The 11,262-nt window shown below is 43.2% G+C and overlaps 1 protein-coding gene across 1 annotated transcript; it reads right to left on the reverse strand.

Moving 5' to 3' along the window:
• Positions 1-8,189: 8,189 nt before the first annotated feature.
• LOC6631007 (insulin-like growth factor-binding protein complex acid labile subunit) lies at positions 8,190-10,546 on the reverse strand. Its single transcript, XM_002053915.4, has 2 exons — positions 8,828-10,546; positions 8,190-8,736 (listed from the first exon to the last, which is right to left on the reverse strand). Exons 1-2 carry the CDS (start codon positions 10,457-10,459, stop codon positions 8,722-8,724), a joined length of 1,647 nt encoding a protein of 548 aa, XP_002053951.2. The 5' UTR covers positions 10,460-10,546; the 3' UTR covers positions 8,190-8,721.
• Between the last annotated feature and the right edge of the window lie 716 nt (positions 10,547-11,262).

Below are 11,262 nucleotides of genomic sequence, written 5' to 3' on the forward strand. Positions count from 1 at the left end.
TATATGATATAAGAAAAGGATTTCGATGTCGATTTTTATCGATTTTCTCGAAAGGGGGTTAAGATATCGATAAATTGAAATTGACTAGACTTCCGAGAGCCTTCCGAGGTGCTGCGTTAAATCATCATACCCATTTAAGCCATTTTCAAGGGGTTTAGTGTTTATAAAACTGCCCCGTTTGGTTCATCAAAAGCTCATGAGCTTTTGTCATAAATTTCTCTGCAGTTAGCACTGGGCAGACTTGGCTGAGGGAGCCTGGGAGGGGCGAAACGTTTTCCTGCAGCTGGGCTTGGGACCCCAAAAAAAAAAAAAATTTTGACACAGAAAATTGTTGCACTGGCCCTTGTTATACCCTGTATTTCTTAAAATGCATCCATCTGTATCTGAATACCTTAAGTTTGCATAACAGCTAAAGATGTTTCCGTTGTTGAAGAAAATCCGCCACGAAACATATATTTGACGTATAGATTCCTGTTTGCCAACTTTGCACGGCTTCACGGAAAGCGATTACTATCGATCCCAGTAGGATAAATCACCGATACTAGATAGGAAAGTGTTTCCACATTTCGATATACAGGTACTTACTCCAGGTTTATGCTAAGTTTTCTTTACAGTGTCCTGTTTAGTTTGCCATACATGTAAATGTATATTTCGATAACTCCAAACAAATCGATAAGTATCGATTTATTAAACACTCTCCTTAAGTTAATCTCACAGATTATTCTCATGCACTGTGATGTGATACGATATGTAGTAACTGTGTCTCCCATTACACGCTTTTATAGGGTATTTCTTAGTCAAGCACTCTTCTACTAGATAACGCTTGCTTGTTATTGTTGTTGTCATCGTTGTCGTGATCTTAAAGTGGGTGTTGCTAAGTGCCTGATGCTGCAGACGCAATGGCTGGCCAGGCCTGGCTTGGGTCTACTCTGGCCGAGCTCGGGCTTGCGGAACCAGTCTGCCATTTTTTTTTTCTTCTGGCTTGCAAGCGCGCGCCCAACCGCTGCCCCAGCTCCTCCTGCATCATTAACGCGCAGCGAGCGCGGCCAAAAGGCAATTGCAACAGCAACAACAAAGAAATAATTGCACATGGCAGCAACAACAGCAGGCACGGATATACTTGGGGCCGTTCCCTCGCTGGTTGTTTGGAGCATCGTTCGTTGTGTGTTGCTCTGTTAATTTTACAGCCATGTCTGATATTGCTAAATGGCTGTGAGTGGATTCGTTTAAGCACCAATTTTATTACCAACAAGCATCACGTTGCATCTGCATCAATTCGGGCTCCATTCGTTGTTGTTGCTCTTGTTGCCGCTGTTGCTGCAAGTGCCAGTGCCTGGGCCTGGGCCTGGGCCAGTGCCAGTGCCAGCGAAAAGATCCAATCACATGCAATCCTTTCGCATTGGCCTCGCCAGTTGTAACGGCCAACAACAACAGAAAAACTTGTTGCCCATTATGAGAGCGGCCTGACCACAGTTGTTGCTGTGATTTTTGCGCCTATTTTGCATTTGGCAGGGGATTGGCTGCTCACTAAACAACGCCCTCCTGCAGCTGCCATTAATCGTTAATCACCCTGGCATTATGTTTCACAGATTTTATAACAATTCATGTTTTAATATTTATTCAACTCAAGCTGGCTGCTTGAAATAAACCAAAAAAAAAAAGAAAAACATAAAATATTGGCTTCTTTTTCTAGCTCAAAAAGAGATGCTTTACAATATAAGCATATTGTTCAAGCGTACAACTGTTTTTACATTATTTTTTTTATCTATTTTGTATACTTTTAAGAAAGATTAACAAAACCTTTAGAAACTCTCAACACATTTAGAATTACCCTGTTAAAGTTTGCATATGATTTCTACAATGGGAAAATTCGGACCTTGAAAACAATTTTACTAACAAAATAAAGTTTTCCCATGACAATCAATAAATATTTTCATTACATTAAAAGTAAATTATTATTGAAATTTCTAAATAATGGACTAATTGGAATATTTTAAGTATGTATAGAAAAAGTATGTTCTGATAATGCAATGCGATGTGTATATTTATATCATATGTATTGATATATATAATATATATCATTTCATATATTTATTTATTATTTATTTATTTGCAAGTATTGTTTTTTATTTCAAGCCCTTTCTATGATGGATAAAGAAAACCATTTTTTCAACTGAGAAATATCGGGTTGAGGCCCTCGGCTTTATACAATAGATGTATATACATAAAGATCTTGTACATAGCCGAAGGCCTAGCAGACATCATTTTATTTTTATTAGGTTAGCTATAAAACCGAACCTATGAAACCTTCCAGCTGGTTCGAACAGCGAACCAAATAATCCTGGGTATCGACCTTATTACGTTTGAGTTTAGATGAGTTACTCAGCTTTCTACATATATGTATAGTTTTCATAGACTAGCTATAGTTTCAATTTAATTGTCCTACATATAAGCCAAAAGAAATTAAATAAATGATCTCTACTTGAACAGTTTTTTAAGGCACAGATTATTTAAACGGCACTGGCAACAGACTTAGCAACAGCGACTGTCTCTCTTAAAATTGGGAAAACAAATATTAATTTGACTACTTGAGAACTTTTCACGCGTTTCAACAGAAATGCCATTAAATTTCAAGTAAGCGGTGAAAATCCCCAAGCACAGGTAATTAACGCAGGCATTAAACACAGCGTGAGTGCACGAGCGAGAGAGAGAGAGAGAGGGTGGCGCTGGGAGAGTGAGCGAGACAGTGCCAGAGATATGCCAGTAATTAGTTTTTCCCCAAGTTAATGCGTTCCGATTGCTGCCCAGTCTCTTAAGCGAGGCGCATTTAAAGCCTTTCTCGTTGATTTTTATTTTTATTTGATTTCGTTTTTGGCTCTTTTGGTTTTTTTACACCCTGAGCCCATTGAAAATGGGTAAAAGAAGCATATTAGTTTTGTGCAAATGTGTGTAACAGGCGGAAGAAATCATTATACATATATAAATATTGATATATATATATTCTGATCCATCTAGCTATATGTTCATAAGCCAGAGACTTGAAGTCTTAAATGTATATTCTCGTACTTAGTAGTACTTTTTTATTCGACATCTTCTTCGGTTTTTTATATAACGATTAGTATTGGGTATTTCACTTGCGAAAGGCTAGAGCCATATTGAAGCGCTGAAAATATCTTAAAGATCGGACAATAAGCAGCGCAGTTCAACGAGAATGCAGAGAAGACAGCTACTAGGTCTGTAACAGAGTATTTGTTAGTCGTTCATTTCCGAGGAAAGCCCTCTTACTTGTTTTAAATAACATTCCCGAAAGTGGCGGCCATTAAGTGGACGCCAGGACAAGAGTATGGCTATTTTAATGGACTACCAACGGGGAGTGCTCCAATAAAAAGAAACTCTTATTGTTGCCAGCTAATGAACAGCGTATTTACGCGGTGGAGAGGGGTAGCGGGGCAGCGACGACGACGGCGACGGCGACGGCTACGCTGTTGGCACAGATTAACATATTAAACGAAATCGATAGCGATAAGGATAAGGATAGCAAACGCAGCCAGTTAAAGGATATTGCGGCACAGGCGCACGTGATGCGCTAATTTTTGCTCTGACACTTGCCCGCAGCTTCGAGCGAGGATAGGGCGATGGAATGGAAGGGCGATTGGGTGGGGGAACGGGGGTTGACGACGGCGTGTGGTCCGCCGGATATGTCAGAAGTGTCGTCATTGTGGCACGTGACTCGCTTTACGAAAAACAAAAAAAAAAGCATATTAAAATAAAAAAGATGCGAAAACTGACAAAGCCAACGCGGGCGGGCGGTCGGTCCTTGGCAAGGACCTTGTGGGGAATCGCATGCTGAGGCTGCGCGCTGCAACTGGAACTGTAATCTGAGACATTGCGCTGCCACCAAAAGCGGCACAGCCGAACAATGAGCTTTAATTTGTTTCTATTCTGTTGAGAAGTGCCTGAAAAAAATATCATATAACACAGAACTGAGGCAAGCAGCTAAGCGCCAGACTTACCTTTGCGGGGGCTTGGGTTAAGAGTTCAACTGCAACAACGTTCTTTGAGCTCCAGGAATTAGCTGAGCGCAGCTTGTGAAAAGCGGCTAGAACCGAAAGCAAGGCCAAGGAAACGAACCAGTTGAATTGAAAATAAGTAATCCGGGAAACATAAGTCTATTATATTATGGTTTTAAATGTTACATAGGAACTACGACGAAGAATGCATCACAAAATAGAGCTGTAAAGATATATTAATTAATCAAAATTTCTGGTTTAAGGTTCTAGCTCTTAAAGGTTCTGAGTTTGACGCGTTCATACTTCAGACTTGGCTATTGATGCTGATCGAGAATATATATACATTGTGGGGTCGAAGAAGCTTTCTTCAAGATTGAATATTTATCTTAGGATTGTTGCAGTTTTTAGAATTTTGGAGATACATGACATCTGTTCATTAGATTATTGGAGTCTTGGAGTCTGGTCTTACACAACTGTGTTTTTTTTATACCAAAATTAAATAATTTCTATGCGAAAAATTTGTAGTATATAGTAGCACATATTACTATATAGAAGTACATATAGACCGTGGCAGATACGATTTTGACAATATCTTGACTATGTCATAAGAAACGTATTGGGTCGAGAAATGGATGATAAAAAAATGACAATGGGAGTAATATATAGGTCTCAGAGATCTAGCAGTAAATGTTAAATGCTGTAAATGCTGTTTGTCGGATGGATTGGTATATATGTAGATATATAAATAATAAAATCGATAATAATAGTATTTTACCCCAAATTTAAATCTCGACACCAGGCATTTCCCAGTCAAGCACACTCAATCATGGCATTAATATTTTTTAAAGTATTTTTTAATGTGTTTTTTTTTTTCTCACACTACTAAAATCGTTTTAGAGATTGCCCTTTTTGTTGTGCCTGGCTGGGCTGGCAAGTCAATCAGCTCTGAATAGTGTCAGAAACTGAACGTTGGCATATTTTGGACGTCACCCTGATCAATTTCCCATAGCACGCCCGGCACGGCTGGCAGAGCCAGCGGCCAGCGGCTAGGGTGGCTGCTGTCTGTTGGGCTGGTGCACGTTTGGGCGCACTTGCAACCCCGTTATTGCAGCATCCTGGGCAGCACCAGCTAAGCGGATATTCATTACACGAACCGCACGCCGGCACGCGCCGCCGCTTTGACAGTAGCTCAACCCCCGCACGTTGCACGTCCTTGGGTGCGCTTACACTTTACATATGTCACTGATATCCCCGTGGGAGTGCTTGTCGCCTTGACTTTTGAGTGGGCAGGGGGGCGGGCAGGGGCTATAAGCAGTCTGGCCCATGTCCGCTCAGACGCAAAAGTCATGCCGCTGATCCTGTTTGCTGTAAATAATGCGATTAACGTGCAACACGCAGCGCTTAGCGCACTTTGCTGCGGCTTGGTCGGGCCACGGGCGGGGAAGGTGGGGCGCTAATGAGACAGCGACGCTGTCAAGGATTAGAACAACAAATTCGCGCCTAAGCATGGTGTGAAATATATGTGGCAGAATGAACAGAAAAATTATTGATACATGTTGCAAGCAGTGGGAAATCGCTTGTGGTTGGCCATTGTCTCTACTCAGGCTGCCAAATCATTAAAATGTCTTTAATGCGGCACCCAGCCCCTCTCTACCACCCTACCACCCAACCCATCCCTGGACGTATGCCATTCACTGACTTGGAAATAATTCCATAAACTTGGCGACTGCCAAAAGTGCACTGAAATAATCGCATTAATGGAGCCTCAGCCACGTGTGAGCTGACTAAATGACTAACTGACTAACTGACTGCCTGACTGATTGACTGCCTGACTGCTTGACTGACTGACGCTCTGGCCGTTCGTCGGCATGGGGTCGCGCCGTGTCATCGTCGTGCCGCCCGGGCCCAAAATGTCTGGGAGCTGCCGGCGGCTGCTGTTGCACTTTGTCTTTGGGGCGTGTCTCATAAAACGCTTGGAAAATCACATTTTCCAGCCAAAGCCAAGTGTGCGAAAATTTGATAAACGCAGCCGAAAACAACAAAACAACAAAAAAAAAAGAGCGCGCGCCATGATTTATGAAGCGAGCCACAAGCAGGAGGCGGCGATGCGAGCTAAGCCAAATAAAATACATAAAAAATATTTAAAAAAAAAAATAAAATAAAAATACAAAAAACATAAAGAAAAACCATTCAATAAAAAAATCCAAGTAAAAATTGACTAAATACAAAACATGACAGACGGCGTGCGAGTATTAATAATGCGTTCAGGCCAACGGCGGTGCCTGGATTTGGTTGTGGTTGCGCCGCCAAATGTGGCACGAAATGTGATTGTGATTGTGTGTCTCCTCTATGTATGTGTGTGTGTGCTGCCTCTTTTATAAAGTGCAAAAAACGTTGTACTCTTTTTCACATTCACATTCGATAAAAATCGCATGATCATAAATTTACACTTTGCACAGCCTCCACGGCAACGCCCACCCCGAAAACGGCAAAAGGGGTGAGCCGGCGGCGGCGGCGGCGGGGAGTAGCATTGCTGCGGGTTGCAGGCTCTACTCTAGTGGCACGCAATAATGCTCTGTGAACTGGACGTTCCTGGACGCGTGAACGATTGGTAAATTGTTGCGCTGACCGCCCCCTCCGCCCGTTGAATTTCTTTGCCTGCTCTGTTTTTCGTTGCGAGTTGCACGTTGCACGTTGCTGGTCGCTTGTGGCACAATTGCAATCGCTGCCTTTCGATTTTATTTCATCTGTGCTTACAAATCGTTGAAATATTTTTCATACAGAAAAAGCCGCGCGCGCTTTACTTTTGAACGCCCACAAGAAACGCGCTGGTGTGAAGTTTTTTTTTTAATTGCCGCGCGTTTTGCGCGCGTCCCAAAACGCTAACACAGAGCGTGCGAAAAACGGCAGGAAAACGCGGGGTAGCTTAAACTAATTTCAATGCTGTCTCGCTCTAAACTTTACACTTGATTAGGCGAGTGGGTGCGTGTGTGTGTTGGCAAGGGGGGTGATGCACAGGGAGCGAGGCCTGTTTGCATAATTAATGCGCTGCACATAATTTGCATATTTCTAATTTAATCGAAATGATTTCACAACATCCACAAAAACAATAAATCCAAATTGAATATGCAGCTACAACAATAACAACAACAAATGCAATGAGGCAAGGCCGTGCAATGCTGCCACCAACGCGCCCCTCTGGCCAAAAACCGTCTGTCCCATTTTGTGCTATGTGTGCATGTCGCTGCAACATTATAAATAAATCAAAATACAATTTCTCAGAAATTGCGATGGCATATCAAAATCTTGAGTGCGAGTGCGCACTGGCACCCAAGTCCGAACCCCAGCACCCGTGGCCCTCGGCCCGTGGCCTGTTCCCCAGCAGAACCCTCTAAACATGGTCACAATTTCCACCCAAAACATGTCGTAGGCAAATCTGGCCAGAAGGGGGCGGTCCAAGGCAGAGTCGCGCAAGTGCAGGCGGCAACGGAGGCGGAAAAGTCGTTGTTCAAGTTGTTCCTGTGTTGGGATGTGTTGTCGTTATTGGTCAGGCGGAGGCAACAACAACTGGCTGCCACCGCGAGGCAGTCACATGTTGCACACACGACTTGTCCTCTGCCTCATGCCGTGCAATTATTTTGAACTTAAATTCGTATTTTGTACGAATCTGGCAAATGCATCTTGTCTCTGCGACTGCCTTGTGTGTGCCTGGGCAACATTTCATATGCAAACCTAGATGCCAATATGCAACAAGAACAACAGCCACAGCAGCAGCAACAACATCTACAACAACAACAACAACAACAACAACAGCAATGGCAACAACAATGTCAGCATGCAACTTTAACTAGCGCTAAATTGTCAGCAATTGTCGTTTAGTTCATGCAGCTTGAAATGCTTGGCAACATGCTGCTCTGCAACATGTGGCTGCAATAAAGTTTATACACTGTGCTGAAAACTTGGAAACTGAGCAAGATAAGTGCGAACAGTTGAAAAATATATTGCGAATCTTTGCCGATAACAGCAAAGTTCATACACTGGGCGAAAATGTCAAAATACATCTAAAATAAAGTGGGATTGTATATTAAAGTGTAACAAATGTTTCTTGAATATTAAAAAAGGCTCATACACTCTGAGAAAGTAGAAATAAAAAACTTAAGATCTGAATCTTAATATGAGCCTTGAAAAATTTGTGAATAGGCGTACAGTGCAGAAAAAATTTAAATAAATGTTTAATAAAATACTTTTCTGAGCTTGCAAAATTTCTGCTTAATTTTTTGTAGCGGGAATTCCATTTTCTTTGCAACATGAGACTGTTTGAAATTATAGATAAGTTAAATAATTTTAGAACTTTTATGAAATTTGTAAGCTGCTGTTGATTAATTTTAATAAAATATTTGCAGCTTGACTAAAGTTTATACACAGTGCGAAGATGGAAATGTAAAACTTAAAATCAAGCATCAAAAGTTTTGGTCGTGATAATAAAGATCTTCCCTACATACATAGTTCACATAGTTTATAATATTATCTAATATATAATTATATTTACAATTATTTATATATCTTTTTGCGCATTTTTTTTTATACATTTTTCTATTTGTTTTTATTCTTAAAAAAAAAAAAGCAAAATAATGTTTTTAAAAAAATTTACCTTGCGTTGGCCAATTGATATGTGCTAAAGATTTCTCTAAGTGCATGTTTGCTCTCACATTTAATCACTTGAGCTCTGTTGGATGGGGGCAAAAGTGGAAACAAAAAAAAACAAAACAAAAAAGAAAAAATAATAAAACAAAAAAATTTCAAACGCCAATTCATACTTGAGAGTCCTGCTCGTCGAGGCGCCTGGGTCTGGTGCCGTTGGTCACGGCTGGCTGCCTGCCCATGATCCAGTGGTGCATGCGTCGGAGCCAGCCCTCCTCCTCCAGGATGCGATAGAGTTGCATCAGCAAGATGATGAACACCACCAACAGGGTGAGGAAAGCCAAGACATCACGTGTTGTCCAATATGGATGAATGCCGGTGACACCCGCTCTTGTTTGAGCTTGTGCCGCATTCGGCTCCGCTGGATCATCTAGCCTTGCTTTGGCGTCCATGCTGCTGTCAGGCTTGTGCAGGCAGTGCACAGGCAGGTGGACGCCACGATCGCTCAGGTAGAGCAGCATCTTGTGCATAAAACTGTAGCTGCCCTCGGTATCGCAGATGCCCAGCTCCTGCAGATGCGGATGCTGCCGATGGAAGAGCTCGTGATCGAACTGATGCAAGCGATTGCCCTCCATATGCAGACGCTGTAGGCGCGGCAGTGCTGCAAAGTTTTGTGCTCTCACCGCGAGCATATGATTGTAGGATATGTCCAGCTGGAGCAGATGCGTTGGCAGCAGCGCCGTATCTGGTGGCAGACTGCGTAGCTGATTGTGGGCCAGATTCAGATGGGTGAGACTAGGCAGCAGCAGGCTCAAGCTGTCCGCACTAGACAGCGATTCAATTTGGTTTTTGGCCAGATCCAGACGCTGCAGATTCCACATGCCCTGCAGCAGCGACCATGTCGCATTGCCGTTCAGCTGATTCCCATGCAGGTCCAGTTCGATGACGGCACTCTTATCGCCAATGCTCAACTGAGTCAGCGTATTTTTGCCCGCCTGAAGATTGATAACGCCGCCGTCGATGATTAGGCGCCGCACACCGCTGCCCTCCAGCAGCAGCCGTTGAGCGCCCAGCAGATGCAGCTCCTCAAGCTGGCCACAATTGCTCAGATCGAGCAAACGCAACTGAGACAGTGCTGCCAAGGAGTTGGGCTCAAACTGTGCCAGCTGATTGCCACTCAGCAGGAGCGTTTGCAATTTGCCATTGCCGGCAAAGGTCTGTCCATTGATCTCTCTAATCTCGTTGTCACTCAGATCCAGGTGTCTGAGATTTGTGAGTGCTCCAAAAGCACCCTCCATCAGTTGCGTGATCCCATTGCCCTGCAGTCCCAGTAGCTGCAGTTCCGCCAAGCCCTCAAAGGCCTGGGCGTGCACAACTTGTATGATATTGTGGTCCAGTTGGAGCACCTGCAGCTGCTGCAGTGTCCCAAACTGTTGCTCCTTCAGCCGTGCGATGTGATTGCGCTGCAGCAGCAGTTCCTTCAGCTGTGGCGTCGCCTGAAAATCCTCCTTGTTCACATGGTAAACACTGCAGTTCTGCACTATCAGGCTGCGCAGATTGGGCGCCTGTCGCAGCAGCTCCACGGGCAGCACACGCATACGACTGTTGCCCAGCAGCAGCTGCTGCAATTGCGGTACTTGGCCGCTCACGTAACGCAGTGGTCGCTGATAGTCACTCTGCAGCTCCCACAGACGGCAGACGGCGTCCGGACAGCTGGCGCTCAAGTTTAGGCGTTCGTTGTCATCGTAGACGAGTGCTGCTGGCAGGCACTGTGTTCCCAGCAGCAGCAGCAGACATAGCTTATACATTACTGCAATACTTCCGATATTTCCGATACTATATATATTTATATTCTGCTCGATTTTGTGAGCGCTACAACCGACGCTTGAAAACGCGCTAAATGCACTAAAGTCACGATCGACCTGGACGACGACGGCTGCTGCGGGCTTATCGCCAGGCGCAGCTGTGTTGATGGAGTGAGAGAGCGGGCGGGGAGCGAGGGACGCGCTGATGATTTACCATTTACTTATATGCTTACCCAGATAAGCCGGACAACAAGCGTGTGTATTATTTCCCCTTTGGGAACCTCTTCGAACACCCAAATGGCTCGTCAGCAACAATGTTGAATTGAACATTTTATTTAATTTTTTTGTTTTCTTTTGGTATTTGGCAGCTGAATAAAAGAAATGCACTCGCGACCAACTGTATAGGTCCGGCGTGTAAGATATTAGTAAAATGAAAAGATTTTAATTTTGCATGCTCCAAAAGTTAGGCAAGTTTAGTTATAAGTATATCGCTAACAACTTCCATTTCTTAAGATGTACTACAGTAATTTTATTTATATAGAGCGGATGGGGTAGAGCATTTGTACAGCACGAGAAAGAAATGTTAATAAGATACGAAAGAGAGAGAGAAAGGGAGGAGATATAGATGGGGAGAGAGATGAGAGAGAGAGAGAGAGTCTTTCTTGAATTCACGAGAATCGCATAGCTCTTATAAAACACGCAAAAAAAATAAAAACATAAGAAGGGGTACTCCCAGCAATATGCATAAATGTATGTATGTATGGATGTCTCTGTATATATGTATATGTATTTTGTTTGTTTGTTTT

The sequence above is a fragment of the Drosophila virilis genome, chromosome 2 (genome assembly GCF_030788295.1).
Source record: "Drosophila virilis strain 15010-1051.87 chromosome 2, Dvir_AGI_RSII-ME, whole genome shotgun sequence".
Lineage (NCBI taxonomy): Eukaryota > Metazoa > Arthropoda > Insecta > Diptera > Drosophilidae > Drosophila > Drosophila virilis.

Bases quoted from the DNA above. Each gene is read 5' to 3' on its own strand.
- LOC6631007 (XM_002053915.4), bottom strand. From the start codon at position 10,459: ATGTATAAGCTATGTCTGCTGCTGCTGCTGGGAACACAGTGCCTGCCA.